Source organism: Cyprinodon tularosa, unplaced genomic scaffold, assembly GCF_016077235.1.
Source record: "Cyprinodon tularosa strain WSP-4 unplaced genomic scaffold, ASM1607723v1 ctg419, whole genome shotgun sequence".
NCBI lineage: Eukaryota > Metazoa > Chordata > Actinopteri > Cyprinodontiformes > Cyprinodontidae > Cyprinodon > Cyprinodon tularosa.
Genome location: NW_024039140.1, coordinates 811,610 through 828,338, shown reverse-complemented (window position 1 = coordinate 828,338; position 16,729 = coordinate 811,610). Strand labels below are relative to the sequence as shown.

Below are 16,729 nucleotides of genomic sequence, written 5' to 3'. Positions count from 1 at the left end.
CATAAATATTGGGCATTCTGGGGAAAACAAACCTGTTAGGAGTTGCACAAGACTTGAGACCGGGCTAAAGTTCACCTTCCAGCAGGACAATAACCCAAAAACAAGCAGCAGGGGCTACCATATAAGTATTTAGATAAACCTTATTCATGTGAGGAAAGCCCAGTCAAAGTCCAACTTGTATCCAGGCAAGAATCTGTGGCAGTCTGACTCAGCCTTTTCCATTACGTCAACAGGAATGGACAAATTCCAGACTCTAGATGTGCAAAGCTGCCCCAAAAGACCTGCAGCTGTAACTGCAGCAATTATTATAACATAGATGGAAATCAAAGACCACACTTAGAAGTTGTGTCCATCAGAAAATGTAATTCACGTTGATGTAAACAAAGAAAACCCTTTTGTAAATCTTTACTGGATGATCTTACATTTACTAAACACCAGTCGTTTCTAACAGTCACTAACACAAGGCAACAATGTGTTTTGTCTCCATCTTGACATCACATTTATTGTCCTCTTTACAATGCACAATTGATTTATCTGGAGAAGCAACCTGAAGGCTTTGACTAATGAACCATAAATCTTGAGTGAGTAAAAAGCCTTCATAGGGTGACTTGAGTGATCTTTGCCGCTCCTTTTGTCTTCTCGCCCTCGCTGGTTTCTTTCTTGTCCGGTTCAACCTTGGTCTCTGTCTTAGAGACACCTGTCCTTTCTTTCTCTTCCTCCTCCCCCTCATCTTCTTCATCCAGCTGTAGACTTCCAGAGGAAAACCTCATCCTGGCCAACCCGGCAGACCCCACCACTTTCCCCAGCTGATGAGGTTGGCAATAATACGGGTAGAAAACCTCTGGATCTGAGTCGCTGTAGCTTCCAGCAGCGCCGCCGATCACGCACATGGAGGTGGGCCGATCTGGCAGAGGGGAGGAGTTGAGTGGAAGATACGTGGGTCTGGAGGGCCGCGTCAGGTGGGGGTAGTAACCAAGGGGTCTGAACTCAGAGGCGGGGTTAAAGGTTGGGTTTGTACTCCTAGATAGATGAAACTTAACATCTGGTTGGCTGGCCACGCGACGAGGTAACCCGGGTAAGAAGCTGGAGTCATCACTGTAATGCCCTACCTCTGTGCGACCAACACCAAGTAACCTTCCTCCATTGCTTCCGGCTTGATAAACCCTAGCCAGTCCCAGGCCTCCCGAACCGTATGGACGAAAGTTCCTCCTAATTGGTGAGACGGATGGCGAGTCATGGGCTAAGGGGTAGAAAGCAGGCCGCGAGATACAATCAATTGGCACATAGTCCTGCCTCCTTACATGGGGGAAACGCTCAAGTGAGGAAATGGCGACATAATCTGACAAGTAGGGTTGTCGGTTTAGAGGCGAGGGAGCGGCGAATGGAAATGATGGGAGAACGGGGTGATACTGGTAGGCGGGGCTGTTGGGGTAGAGAAGAACCAACTGCTGAGCCGCATCCGGATGTGGCTGCGGGTTGGGCCGGCGTCTGGAGCGGTTAGCATAGACCCCCGCCAGCCTTTGGGCTTGTCGCTGCGCCACGTTCCTTTCCCCCCTCATGTCCTCCATCAGTGATACTGAGGAGGATCTTAACTTGGGTGAGGGGATTGACCGGTGGTGCCATGGAGAGAGGGGGGTGACTTGAGCGAGGGAATGTGGCCTCTGATTGACCTCGCCAGATGATTGGCTACGTTTAGCCCCTCCTTCACAGAGATCAGCGTTATTTAGCCCTCGTCGGCGTCCGTCCGTTTCATCCTGACTGTGAACCGCCAAAGTGCGTCTGGTCCGAGGAAAAGGGCGAGTCTGTTCATATATCTGTGGAGGTAAAATTTAAGCTTAACTGTTAATACTCTTATTATAATAATACTGACAATTTGGTTGCTGTTTACACACAAGAGTCATTTAGATTACAGATCTTAAAATTACCAAAACCCTAAAAGAAGCTATTGGATCCAAGGACGTAGCAAGTTTCTTTTAATTTCTGAAACCCTTTTTGTCATCTTAACTCTTAGGATAGTGCTTGTCAACTCAAAGCATTTTTGTAATAAAGAGGATCAGTTTACCTCCTTGGAAACATCAGTGAGGAGATCCGGAGAAGATCGACACTGTCTGGGGTCATGGTCGGACTGACCGTAGGTTCTCAACACACAACGGGAAAAAAATAAGACTTTTATTTCAGCATTCCCAAAAAAAGCCCCTAATATTCACTGTTATTGCTGTATATATTGGGATACCACAACAACGTGATTGGAACACTTGTGCACAATAATTTAAAAAGAAATACAAACCTTTTATAAATCAGCTTTTATCATACAACCAATATTTTTGTTTATAAATTCTGAAAATGATTAACATTTTTTAAAATGAGAAAAGTCAATAACTATTGTTGAAAACATGCAATAAGGCGTTTGTATTAGTTTCACTGCCAACATAGCATAGTTACTTAATGGCAGTTATTACACATGTAGTGTGGACATAGGAACCTTTGGCAAGCTCTTGTTTCCGTCACAACTGGTTCCTAACACTGTATGGACTGCTATATACCTACATTTAATTTTTTTTTTAAATAAATGAAAAATTTAAAACATTTGGTAACTACTTAAAGGCAAAAAGCTTTATATATATATATTAGTGCTGTCAATCGATTAAATTTTTTTAATCGCGATTAATCGCATCAATGCCTAAGTTAACTCGCAATTCTACTAAATTTTATAGCAGTAGGGTAAAATGCTTGTCTTTGTTCAAAAGACTGTATTAACTGTAAAGACTGTCTTTTACATCAGCCTGATTTCAAGGCCTTTTTTTTTGCCTACATATTTGTTATTTTTTGCTACATGCCTCCCCATCTTCTTGCCATATGTTTCTATGGCATAAATCAGTGTCTGTGACCTGTTTTCATTTAAAAAAAAAAGAACATTGGCACAAACCTAGCCTGTATGTATTTTTTGTATGTCATCGAGAGTATTTAAATGATTTTCAATCAGAAAAAAAATTAGCGATTAAAATGCGATTAATCGCGAGTTAACTTAGGCATTGATGCGATTAATCACGATTAATAAAATTTAATCGATTGACAGCACTAATATATATATATATATGTATATATATATATATATATATATGTATATATATATATATATATATATGTATATATATATATATATATATATATATATATATATATATATATATATATATATATATATATATATATATATATTTACGTACATATTCATAATATCCTTAATCTGTCAATGGGTTAATATAATTAAAAATGAGTAAAACAATAAATGCTCAAATTTCCTTTTTTTGAAGAAAGCTATGTAAAAATATGAATAAACTCAAGCTTTGTGTTATTTCACACATCTGGTTTCTAAAACTGATCCTTACCTTTCATAGCGTGAAGGCTTCTTTTCTCCTGATCCCATACATTCCAGCAGCTGTTTCTGAGTTCTCCCACTGACACAGTCAAAAAAAACAACAAATATATCAACAAGTGGGACGCAACCATGAATTGGAATAAAATTTTATATTTTAAAGTTTTTCAACAAATAAAAACTGAGGAAGGCGTGCAAAAATAATCGTCCCCTTTATTATAATAATAATATAATTAATAGCTTGCAGGGAGGACAGCAATTCAAGACTTGTATGACTTCAAAACGCTTTTTATTTTTCAGCACTAAAATGTATAAACCCTACTTCACTCAATCCATTATAAGATGGTCTTAAAGTAGGGAAGTCCAGTCGAGTTCTTTTCGAGCTTTTTGGATTAACTGACAACATTTTCCCAACCTCGTCATCTCATACCTGTATCTGAATTTGGAGCCTTTACATGACAGCAGAGTTCTATGAATGGGCTTCGGTTCCTCCGCCAGCTTGAAGAAGGCGTGATACTCCACACACATCTTCCAGAAGGATTTGCAAACATCACGGCTCGCCATGGCGAACTCCAGAGTGTCCTTACAGGATGCCTAGAGGGACAGAGAGCATGACCAAATATTCTGACTCTGAACTTATCCAGGAACTAACCAGTGGTTTCTGACACTAAGGTGTTTGATGATTTCATCGTTATCATAATTAATTGTTTTTATCAGTTGAACCGCGGTTCTTGGAGCTAAAATGTCTTTCTTTGACTGAAACACAATAAATGTTCTTTTTCCCTTTCAAAATCATCAAAATTTCAACAATATTTATTTTTGAGCTTTTTCCAATATAACTTAGAGGAAACTGCTTCCTTCACACCTAAAACATCCTACATGTGTATTGGTATCAAACCCCTCACTAATAGTCATGGATCAGTGATTGTAAATGTGTTGGTGAATTTCAAATAGAAGATATTTTCAAGAAATGTTGCAAGTGTGAACAAGGGCAACACTGGTAAGAATGGTGGAAACATGTGAAACACCATCCTGTAGGTATTAGGCAGTTACTGGAGCATCTGACAGTCAGGATGCAACGTGGACAAATTAAGCAGCACCTCCAGCATGTGGTGTACAGTAGGGAAATATGTGGGGGTGTACATATGTCTTGTTTTAACCACTGAGTAACATCAGGTCTATTTGATTCACTATAAACATAATAATGAAAAACAACGATCTAACAAAAAATAATAACAAACTGTGTGTTATTTTATCTATATTATGTTTCACTTAGTTACATGAATCATTAGAATAATGAAACTAAAACAAATAAAGCTTCTAATTGCAATTGATTTCAAGATTTGGCTTCATACCAGTGTTTGTCAACCTTTCTCTCTGGTCCTAGTTTCAGATACTCCACCTTCTTGCAAGGTGGACATCTTAATATTCTAATCTTTAGTTCAAGGCCCTGTTTATAGAACCATAACCCTTTGAAAATTATGTTTTTTTTTTTTTCCATTTATGTAACATGTTTAACATGTATGTCATTTTAATTACAATCTCTGAACACAAGATGGTGGCAAAAACTCTAGAAAAACTGCAACTTCTGTGCCACACCATGACTGAACTGTATGATATTTGAAACTTTACATCAGGAGCTATCACTAAGTCATAGAACACGTGCCAAAGCTTACCCATGCAGGCAGATTCTGTTTTACCTGTCTACACAACAACAGAGACTGGGATGATTATCAAAATGTTACACTGAGGAACCGGTTTTCATACTATCCTATTTTTAGAGAAAAGGAACATGGTGTAGATGGAAAGACAAAATGTTTAGTTTTCACCTCAATAAAAAGCCTACACCTATTGCATTCAAAAAGGAACATATGATCATTCTAGTGCTCCCCTGTTTTTAAATCTTACAATATTGATTGCATCTACAATTTTTTCTGTTACTTTTCAGAAAAAAAATCTTGAGAGATCTCACCCCAACTTTATCATGAAGTTTAATGAGGAAATGTTTGCGTTTGAAGCTCAGTTTGCGGATCTTTGCCCAGCTGAACGTGTTGATTTTGGTGTTTCCCTGCAAAAAAAATAAAATAAAATAAAAAAAACCAAAGGTAATAAATATTAGCATAACCTTATGACATTGGTTTATGAGAAAAGGCATTTCATTGGTATTTGTAGCTTAAAAAATATGCATGACATTGAAGCTGTTTCACATTTTGTTTTGCAGAAGTTTAATAAATTTGATCATTTTTTTGTGTGCGTGGGTTTTAGTAGCATAAAAGTGGTAAATAATATTGGAGTGGAAGGAGAAGAAATACACCTCTTTAAAGATGTTAAAAAATAATAAAATGTGTAACATGCCTTTGTACTGTATTAAGCCCCCTTTCCTTGTACAAAAATTTAATAAAATGCATTTCAACCAGCTGGGTTAGGGTTTGCACTCCCTAAATAATAAAAGGTCCACTTGAGTAAAGCGTTGCCTTTTACAAAATCTATAGAATTAGATTATAGTTTGATGTTATCTCACAAAATCTTAAAAAAGCCCATTAGCTTCTAGAAGTGTTAATCCTTTCAAAACCTTTTAGTTTTCATCAATATTTTGAAGTTCATGTTGGTGCAAATGTTGCTCTGTTTGTTGCACTCAATAACTAAAACAATCAGTGGAGTCTTGGTTATGTGTTTTTATGCTTACAATCTAATTAATATTTCTTAAAATTTTCAACAAATTCATCTTAATATTAGGATAAAACAATCCCCTCTGATAAACTCTGATAACTATATATTAAAATGCTCCTGATTATGTTCAAATCAACTGAGCACACGCCTGAAAAACCAGCACTCCGGAGTGAGTGACGGCCAGGTTGATCCTCATGCCCTCCCCGTCGTTGGCCGGATGGGGCCTGATGCCGTACATGTCCAGCTTCCTCGCCACCTCCAGCAGCTGGATGTCCGAATTTGCTGGAGAAACTCCTCTAAGGAAAGAGATGAACAAAAATAACTAAACACATTCATTTAATTAAACAATATTTACAGCAGAATCAAAATGACCTACAATGATATTAAAGGCATGGAATTCATGTAATGTTTATCTTATTCACTTTTTTTTGTAGCACTTTAAAGTAGGATTAGAAAACATCTCTACAACTAACATCTAGATTCCTCCTCTTCATACCTGTGTCTTTTATGAAGCCTGATTATTTTATGATCCAGATATTCCTGGTTGGGGACATAGTGCTTCATCTCCAAGTGCTGATAGTCCAGCTCCTCATCATAGTCCCCTATCTCTGCTATAACATAAAGACACATGCACATTTATTTTTGTTCTCATATTTTACTTCCTCTGTTGACTAAATACATTCAAAACATCCAGAATTATACTTACATATATCCATAAATATTATTTTACGCACAAACCAAGAGAATTTAGCTTAAGAATGTATATTAATGTTATTCATACTTACACTGTAGTATGTGTGAGACCAGCAGGGCGGCGCTGTTGTCATTGCATGTTAGACTGCCCGTAGATAAATCCTGCTTGATCTGTAAGGCAAAAAGATACCTGCACATACAGAGCAGTTAACCTGGATGGAAGCTTTGTTTTTAAACCTATCCACGTGCTAAGATAATAAATAAATGTCTGCTAACATAAAATATGCAGAGTTTCATTGGTGGGCTCAGTTTCTGTTCGATCTGATGATTAATAGGTTTGATTAAGATGATTTAGAAACCAAAGCAGCTAAATCCCCTCTGATATATAAACAAATATATGTTTATAATATTAATTCTTTATTAAATAAAGGTTTACCTTGTGAGGCCCCTCTTTAGTTGACCAGGGTCTGGTGGGAAGAACTTGACTATAAATCTAAAGAATAAATCATTGGTGTCTGAAACATAAAAGAAGGGGGGTGGGAATATAATTTAGATTTTTATGCAATTTAGTTTTGATGCCACAAGTAAAAAATATTATTCTAAACAAAGCCGTGCTGATATTTAGAAAATTTTATTCCTTTATACATTTTTAATTTCTGGTAAAAGTCGTCTTGTTGTTACATCCAAGGTTAAAAAAAATCTGTTGGGTCCTCCCTTCCAACATCTGGTGGTAAACTTCCCTATTGAAGATGAGGAATACGATCTCACAAGTCAGAGCAACTCAAATAAATCGGACAAAATATCAACTCCGTCTTTTATTTTTTGTGAAACTTACAACATCTGTGTTATGAAGAGGTGTGAAGAATGTCTGAATCAGATTTCATGAGGATGGGAAAGCTTTCACTTTCATGGTTTAAATATTGTTACTGACAACTGGTTGTGCTTCGTCCAAAAAGTGGGCATTATATCCTTCTACAACCAGTAAAGTAAAAAAATTACCTTCTTTACTTTTGCTAATGTTCACAAAAGGTCAGAGGTCAGTAGAGAACTCAACAGAGTGGCACTGCTTCATCGTATTTCTAATCAAGTTACAGAAAAAAGAGGCCTTTATAGAAATTAGTATTTTTGGTAAAAGGCTACTTAAGTATCAAGTTGCTGGTCTTACTACATATGATAATAACAACTGATTTAATATAAAAAAAATATGTAAAATTGAACAAACTAACTGATGATAATAGGGGGTTTTCAGTGACGTCACTGGCCAGCGTCCGGTCCGCCATCTTGGGTGGCATATTATCGTATATCATATATATCATGTCGCGAATGGATAAGTACGCCAGCACGCTAGAGCCACCAGATCATGGAACATATCTGAGGAAATGTTCCGTGATCGACCATATGGACCCCTATGCCCTCCACTGTGCCGTGTTTAGCACTAATCCAGATGATTGGCCAAATGTAGAGCACAGCGACATAGTTCATTACCCGGTGTTCAGTGAAAACCCTCTGCACACTCTTGAGGAAATGAGAGCGTGCAAGGGTCTAGAGGCTCACAACCAGTTCACATCTGGTTGGGTACGAGATGTCGAAGTGATGTACATGAAGGAAATCGCCATCATACGTGGACGGGTGAGTTTTAATATGATGGTAAAAATGTAAACAATCCGACGCAGGGCTCGCTATGCTAGGTGGCTAACGCCGGCGGTGCGCGAACAGTTCCAAAGCTACAAGTCCTTGGAGTCTCATGTGCAGTTTACGAATGGATGGGTTCAGGAGCTGCAGCTCATAAAGCCAGCAAACAGTGCTAACCGTTAGTGCTAACAACCACTCAGGCATGTAATGTACTTTTAACTAGCTGCTGTGTGTTTCAAAGGTTTGGTTAGTAACGTTAACTGCCAAACCTCCCTAAACCCTCCGGGTTTCTCACATATTTGAGCCTTTTCCCGCTGGTTGAAATCAAGTTAAGGTGAAATTAATCAAATTAAAACACGGCTGAGAGAGGGAGTCCAGTGCGCGGTAGTCATAGGCAGTAGTCTGAGTAGCGGCGGCGGAGGCAGTCAACATTGCGGCCATGGAAAGTAATACGTCATGACGCCCAAGCCCTATTATTAATATATTCTTACATGTTTTAAATGCTTGACAGTTAATTACCTGTGACAAAGTGAGCACTGCAGACTCTGGCGTATTCCAGCTTCACACCGTCCAAATCGGACCTGGATATCCGTGTTAGCCATAGGTGACGGCGTTGTTCAGATAGCTGTTTTGTTTTTTCACATTGATTCACGATTACGGCTGGTATGCGATAGAAAGAGCGTTGATCTCCACCTCCACGGGCCGTGCAACCAACAATTACACACGATTTCACAATTTTTCACTGTCAATACTGCCTAAAGCTGCCACCCAATATGGCGGACGCGCTGAGTAGTCACGTGAGCGTGACGTCACCTGAAAACCCCCTATTCTGGTATTTCAAAGAATAAGATAAAGGTAAACATATGACAAACAGAAATTACACAATAAAAAACTTAATTGTATCTAACACTCTTCAAAATACATTTTGGTAAGGTATAAAACTTACAAAATCAATCTTTAAAGTAGGTAAGAATAGGTTAATAGGTTTTAGTAAAGTAAACCGGCTTTACTAGATTTTCACTCGACCTCCAAATGACACAAAAACAAATAAGTCTGAAGTACAAACAAGAAAATATTGTGTCTCTGAATGTTGCATATATGTTAAACATAACTTTGTTTTCATTAATTGAAGTTACTTACAATGGATGAACTGACAAGAAATTTTAATCAAGTAAGATTAGTGATACTTTATCATATTCTTACTCAAGTAAAAAGTAGAATGATGTAAAACTACTCCTAAAAGTATATTTTTGCTTTTAGAGAAAAAAACTTACATTTAATCTGTTTGACTAGAGGCTTAAGCAGTTCCAACCAAACCTGCAACAGAAACATGTTTAGAAACACAGAAGCATCTAAAAGGTTCATGTCTGTCTTAATGTTCATTTCTTACATAATGGCCGCTGTGGTGTCTGAACTCCAGGCCGAAGTACTCCTTCTCCAGCAGTTTCAGATGGCCGCAAACTTTGTTGAAGAAGTCCCCACCTAAAACGTTTTGCTGCGCAAAGAAAAGCAGAAATTAAAACTGGGTGTTAGGGATTTAGGGATAATTGGGGCCTTTGAAAGTGAGATGTTTTTTTAATCTGGAAATACTCATGGGATTTTGGAGATATAGCCCCAGCTAAGTTATTTTACTTACCAGGCCTTATTTAAAGTTTAACTATAATTATCCTGCTTCCTAATGCTCTAGTCTTAATATGATTTGTTGCTGTACTTTTAACTATAAATGTGCACATTTTCTACTGGAAGAGGGTTTAACATATGCTAAAAACATTTAACAACAGGGAAAGGTTAGAAAAACGAAGCAATCCGTTGCCTGTCACATGTGTACCGAATGCAATGCAAGTACCACCCCTCTCTGCTAATCCTTGCAGTGTCAAAGGGATACCCCTGACAGGTAACCAGTCCAGCAGGGACATTTTGAGTGACACGAGACAAGCAGCCATGCTCTCTCTCACTGATACCTGAAGCTACTTATAGAGTCCTACCAGCAAAGGGTTCACACTGGGAAAGGAAGCTGTAATACCTGCAGAGAAGAAGGCTGAGCTGGTTGATACCAATAGGTTGGGCTGTTGGGGGTAGAGAACAAAAAAAACAAAAAAAAAAGCAAAACAAAAGAAAACCCTATAAGTCACTCCAAATTTTAATTTCCTTTTGGGATTAATAAAGTAATTTTGAATTGAATTGAGAGCAGAACCGTCTTACTGCTAGACATCACTGTGACGAGCTGTTCCACTGTGAAACTAAAAATTCAAACCATCCATCCATTTTCCGTTTCGATTATCACCCTGAACAGGTCGCCAGTCCATCGCAGGGCAACACAGAAACAAACAGGACAAACAACCATTCACGCACATCTAAGGAGAATTTAGAGAAGTCATTTAACATAATAGTCATGTTTTTAGACTGTGGGAGGAAGCTGGAGTACCCGGAGAGAAACTATGCATGCTCAGGGAGAAGATACAAACTCCATGCAGAAAGAGACCAGGCCGGGAATCGAACCCAGAACCTTCTTGCTGCAAGGTGGAAGTCCCACCCACCGCAATTAAAACCAGTTAAGGAAAAAAAAAATGTTTTCATTTATTTTATAAACTATGACAGAAATCTGGTTAACCTTTTAAGCAATTTAATATGAGTTAATTTCTAAAAATATATTTTACGTTTCTCTCTTCTTATCAGGGAGGGCGGTGCCCCAGCGCCCCCTATGGGCCGGCCGCCACTGTAGAGCAGGATTTAGCAGAAAATCTACACTCTCATCTCCCCCCTCAGGGCTAAGCCCCCCGTCCCCTAGAGTCCTAGATCCGCCCCTGGTCACCAGTTAAGATGTTCTCCAGTTAAAGTGGAACAAGGGGAAAAAAGGGGTGCTTTTGGGTGGGGCCAAGTAAAAAATTGATTAAAATTTTTAAAAAGTTTTGGGCAACATTGTGAGGAGGCTGAAAAGCCCTGAAACGGGCAGGGGCAGCGTAAAACCCGGCGCGGGAGGCGAACCTGCAGGCTAAAAAGGGCCTTTGGGTTTAAACAGCTGCTGATGGAGAAACACAGCTGGCCCACAGCAGCCCCGCCCCAAATTTGAGCCCCTAAACAAAACCCCCCCAGTTTAAAATTTAAAAAGCTTGGGGATGCTGCATTTTTGGTGGGGGGAAATGATGGGGACCTGTTGGGGGCAGAAATAGCGAAATCGGGAACGCCTCTCTAAACCCTGTCCGAACAAAAGGCAGGAAGCCAGTGATTGGGGGGGATAATGCCCAGCTATATGGAAAAAACTTTAGCAGTTTTTTGGGTTTTTAAAACCCTGTCGTTATTTTCTAGAAACTAAGAATAAATAAAAATTAGAAGGAAAAATAAACAATAACCTTTCCATCCCATTTTCTTTCACGCTTGTCCCCGAAGGGGGGGTCGCGAGGGGGGGGGCTTGGGTGCCTTTTTTTTTTATCTCCACAGTCAAGGGGGGCGGGGGGAAGGGCCGGGGGGTTTCCACGTCCCCCGGGGGAAAACCGGGGGGGGGGGGGGGGGGGTGGGGCCCCCGGGGGTCTAAATTAAACAATAACCCTTTTATATCTAACTTTTGGGTTGAATCGCTGGTTCCCCCCCGGGGTTACTAGGCAACAGTTTTCCCTCGAAATGGGGAAAAAGGGGAAAGGGTTTTAAACCAAAAGACATTAAGGGTTAAATTTCATGACGTCACATACCCACGCCCCCCCTTTAAACTTTTTCGTGACCCCCCTTTAGGTTGCCCCGGGAAATTTCTTTCCCACTGAACCCATTCTTAAAATGACCTCTGCTCGGGATTTGCAGTTGTTTGTTGATTTACCTGCGGGGAAAACAAAAACAAAAAAGAAATTTTTCTGAGTCAAGACAAAAAATAAAAACCACATTTACATCGCCCCCGGGAAAAATTTGGGGAGGAGATTGCCCAAATCCCTGGGGAACGTTTGTCACCACCCCAGTGGGCCTTGCTTTCGCAGGGTCGTTTGGGGTTTCCCAAATAACAACATCCGGGGAAATATTTTTCACCCCCCTTTTTTTCAGCAATGTGTGGGAAAAGGGCTTTGAGGCCCTTTATTCCACAGATTGGAGAAAATTGGGGGCTGGGAAAGACCGCAACCCCAAGGGGAAAGTACCAAAGGGGTTTTGGGACCAACATGTTTTTTAAAACGGGGAAATCGAAAATGTCCTGAAAGTTAAACCCCGAATTCGTCCTAAAGGGCGGGGGAGTTAAAAAATTTTTAAATTTTTGCAAGAGGAGTTTCTCTGAAAAAGTTACTTCACGGCCAATGAAAGGGTTAAAGTCCCCCAATTACCCTAAAATTTTCCTGCGGGAAAACCCTTAAGGGGAAACATTTTAAACCCAATGGAAAAAAACGTCAAAATGACCCAAAATACTTTGGAAATTGTGGTTAAAAAACTTTTAAAAACAGAGTCAAAAACGGATGTTTTTTTTCAAATTTTAAAAAACACTTTCTTGAAAAAAACCGGGCAACACCAAAAGCAGAGCCCCACCCCTTTTTTTCGGGAGACAAGAAGTCTTTTAAGCAAAAAAAGTCATTTTTAACCCAAAAGAAATCTACAAAGACCCATTTTTCAAATTTAATTAACAAACATACAAAAGATTTTCCGAGTTGTTTTCCATTTGAATTATTGCATCGTCAGGGGGAAAAATTCCCCCCAAACTGTTCACAAGGGACCTTAAATTCCCTTGTATGTCAGCCCGATTCTTTTTGGGAAAGGTTCAGGGGCACCCCAAATTTTTAAAACTTCCTAACAGTTATGAATAGACCCCGCTTTTTCCTATCCCAAAAGAACTGCTCCAGGTAACAAAGAGTCAGAAACAAAAACACCCAAAAAATTTTTCCAATTTTAAATGCGGGGGCAATTCAAAATCAGGGTTACCCGGAATTGGGAACAAAATCGTTTCCTTGCATTAAAGGGAAAAAACTTTTTTTTCAAAAAAAAAAAAAAAAAAAAAAAAAAAAAACTGGAAAAAAAAACCGAACCTGTTCCCCCCATTTTAACCGGATGGAAAATTGGGAAATCATTTTTAAATTTGAATAACCCCTTTTTTCGGGAGTTTTTTTCCGCTGGTGGGCCCGAAAGCCACAAGCGCTAAAAAAAATCGCGGAAAGGACGGGGCTTTTCTCCTGATTTATTTAAAATTTGCCATAAAAACCTAAAAAATTATGCTTTGGGTTTTGGCGGAAAAAACCCAGGGAAAACCCCCTTACTAAATTTGAAAACCTTGGACCCCAAAAAAAAAAAATTTTGGGGAAACCCCGGGAGTTTGAAAAGGGGGCAAAATAAATTTTTCTACCTTTAAAAGGGGGGCCTCCCCCCTTTGGGGGCGGGCCCCATTTTTTTTTTTTTCCAAACCCCCTTTTTGTTCGTCCAAAAACAAAATTTTCTTTTTCAGACCCCTGCCCCCTCTCCCCCCAAACCCCCAAAGAAAGGGTTTAAAAAAAGAAAAATTTCCCGGCCCCCCCAAAAAATCCAAAATTTTCCCCTTTGAAGTTTTTTTTGTTTGCCAAAACAAACAAAAAGGGAAGGGGAGGGAGGATTTTTTTTCTCCTTAATGCCCTTTCTATGGGAAAAACGGGGAAGGGGAAAAACTAAAAAGTTTCAGCAAATTTTTCCCCCTTCCCCCGGGGGGGCCAATGTTTTTGGGGGCCGGGTTTTTTTGGGTCCCCAGAAATCTTTTGAAATTTTTTTGAAATTTTTAAAGTGATACCCCCAGCCAAAAAAAAAAAAAGGCTCAGAAACCCAAATTCCCCCTAAAACACAGGGAGCTAAAAAAGCAAGACTTTTACCCTCAAAATGTTTAAAAAAAAATTAAATTAAAATGGGGGGGGGAAAGGGGGGGTTTTATGCGGTGGGGTTTCGGGGAAACTTTGAGGATAGGGTTTTGTAAAAAAAAGGCCCCGTATTACACCAGACCAACCGCAAATTCCAAAAAAGGAAAAACCAAAATTCCCCTTAAATTTCCCCGGGCCCAAAAGGAAAAAAATGGGGGGGATTTTTACCATTTTTTTTCCCAAATCCCGTTTTTAGGAAAAAAAAAAATTTTTTGGAGGTTTTTGAAAAAAAAAAAAAAAAAAAATTTTAAAAAATTAAAAAAAAAAAAAAAAAAAAAAAAAAAAAAAAAAAGGGCATTTTTTCACTTTTTTCCCCCCCTTTGGTTTTTCTGTGGAGTTTGACAATGGGGAAAAATGTTTTTTTTTTTTTTTTCCCAAAGGGGGGGAAATTTAAGCAAAGTTTCCTTTTTTCCCGAATCAGACCCTTTTTCCCAGAATCGGGTCCGTTTCCAGAATCAACCCCTTTTTCCCAAAAAATTTCATTTTTCCCTTTTTCCAAAATTCAGATCCCCCCAAAATCAGGGTTTTTTATCCCCTAAGAAAAGGGGTTTTGGGGTTAATTTTCGACATTCTGATGTTGATTCTAGATAAAAAAAGAACTAGACAAAAGATTTGGCTTTTTTTTGGGGGTTTTAAATTTTTGTTTTGCGGGGCCTTTTTTAAAAAAACGGGGGCCCCTGAAGAAAACCCAGGGTTAAAAACCCCTTTATTTTCCCAAAAGAAAAGAAGCAAAAAAAAATCTTTTTTTCAAATTTTTAATCGGGGAAAGGAAAATATTTTTAAAATTTTAAAAAAAGATTTTTTAACTTTCGGGGTGAAAAAAAAGGGAAAAAAACAAAAAAAAAAAAAAATCTTTTTAAAGGGGGAAATTTTCTTGCAAAAAATTTTGGGGGGAAAATGGTTTTTTTCACCGGAAAGGGGAAACGTAACGGCATAAAAACAGGGCCCTTTATTTTTTTTTTGGTTTTTTTTTTCCTTTATTCAGATGTTGTTCAAAAAAATATTTAGAAAGCCGCCCCAAACCCCCCCCCTCCCAAAACCAAAGGGGAAATTTCCCCGTTCGCGGGGCCAATTTCACTTTTTCCCTTTAAAAAAACCTTTTAAAAACCCGGGGGGTTTTGTTCCAAATACCCCATGGGGGGGGCACCCGGGGTTCCAACCATACCCCACATAACACCAAAAGTATTTTGTCTAATTTTGGGGGGGGCCTTTTTTTTCCGGGGGGGGTTGTTTTGGGGGTTTTTGTTTTTATTTTTTTTTTCCTTTAGAAAAACCCCTTTTAAACAATCTTTTGATATTTTTTAAAATTTATTTAAAAAAACCTACTTTCTTTTAGGGGTTTTTTTAAAAAAATTTTACTTAATTTTAGGTTTTTTTTTAAATTTTGGTTTTTTTTTTTCCCCCGGGGGGTTTTTCCCTTTTTTGGAAAAACACAATTGCCCCAAATTTTTAGCTTTAGAAAAAATTTGGGTTAAATTGAAATCTTAATTTTGTATTTTAAATCTAAATCTAGATTCAAAAAAAAAAATTTTATTTGGGAGGGTTTTGGGCCCCCAATCATTTTCCTAACTTTTCTTTACCACAATAAAACTCTAGAAAAATTCCTAAAGGAAAAGCCGTCACGAAAAAAAAAAAAAAAAAAAATCAAAAAAAAAAAAAATTACTTTATTAATTTTAAAGTTTAAATTGTTGGTTTTTAATTTACTTTGAAAAATGCTGGGAAGGGTTTATTTTTAAAGTATAAAATGAAAATTTTAAAGACCTGCCCCGGGCAGCTAAGGAGGGAGCACTGTTTTTTCCCACGTTTGGTTTAAAAAAACGCTTTCCCCCTGTTTTTGTTTTTTTTGCCTCCAATTGGGGGAAACCCAAACATTCTGAGGGTAAATTACAGAAGCCTCAGCTCTCCTTTGGATTTAGGTTTTTTTTTGAAAAAAAAACCAAAAAAAAGAAAGAAGCATTTTTCTTTTGTAACACCACCAAGCAGTCTTAAATGCTTTTCAGACACATTCATTTAAAACCAAAAAAAGCACCTTTTCCCTCTGTGTCACTTTACTAGAGCCCTTCACTCCCGGGGAAAGCCTGAAAATGAAAAAGCATGAAAAGCGAGGGACAAAAATTGAAAGTCTTTGGGGGGGGTGGGGTAGGGGGGAGGAGGAAAAACCCCACAGTGGGGGGGGGGGGGGGGGGGGGGGGGAAATGGGGGGGGGGGGCGGGGGGGGGGGGCGGGGGGGGTTAAGGGGGACCATTTTTTCCCCCGCAAACAAAAAAAGGGATTTTTTAAATTTTTAAAATAAAATGTAAAAAAAAGGTCAAAAAATTTATTCGTTTTTGTCTATCATATATATCCATCACATTTGTGTTTGGTATTTGCACTCGTGTCCCCCAAACGGGCTTCCCTGCATCAAAAAAAAAAAAAGGGGAAAGAAATTAAAGCCCCCAAATTAATGTGTTTACACGCTAAAGCACAGCTTTTTTAAATTCCTCAAACTAATGCCACGAATTGCCTTTTGAGAAA

The 16,729-nt window shown here is 38.6% G+C and overlaps 1 protein-coding gene across 1 annotated transcript in view; it reads right to left on the bottom strand.

Moving 5' to 3' along the window:
• Positions 1–273: 273 nt before the first annotated feature.
• LOC119792414 (FERM domain-containing protein 7) overlaps positions 274–16,729 on the bottom strand; it is a 38,602-nt gene continuing 22,146 nt past the window's right edge. The window contains exons 2-12 of the mRNA XM_038299032.1: positions 9,762–9,866; positions 9,646–9,688; positions 7,176–7,254; positions 6,832–6,929; positions 6,543–6,657; positions 6,195–6,342; positions 5,349–5,444; positions 3,807–3,970; positions 3,390–3,458; positions 2,063–2,138; positions 274–1,814 (exon numbers count right to left, since the gene is read on the bottom strand). Of these exons, the coding sequence (XP_038154960.1) occupies positions 597–1,814; positions 2,063–2,138; positions 3,390–3,458; positions 3,807–3,970; positions 5,349–5,444; positions 6,195–6,342; positions 6,543–6,657; positions 6,832–6,929; positions 7,176–7,254; positions 9,646–9,688; positions 9,762–9,866 (2,211 nt within the window). The 3' untranslated portion in view covers positions 274–596. The remainder of the gene's footprint in view (positions 1,815–2,062; positions 2,139–3,389; positions 3,459–3,806; positions 3,971–5,348; positions 5,445–6,194; positions 6,343–6,542; positions 6,658–6,831; positions 6,930–7,175; positions 7,255–9,645; positions 9,689–9,761; positions 9,867–16,729) is intronic.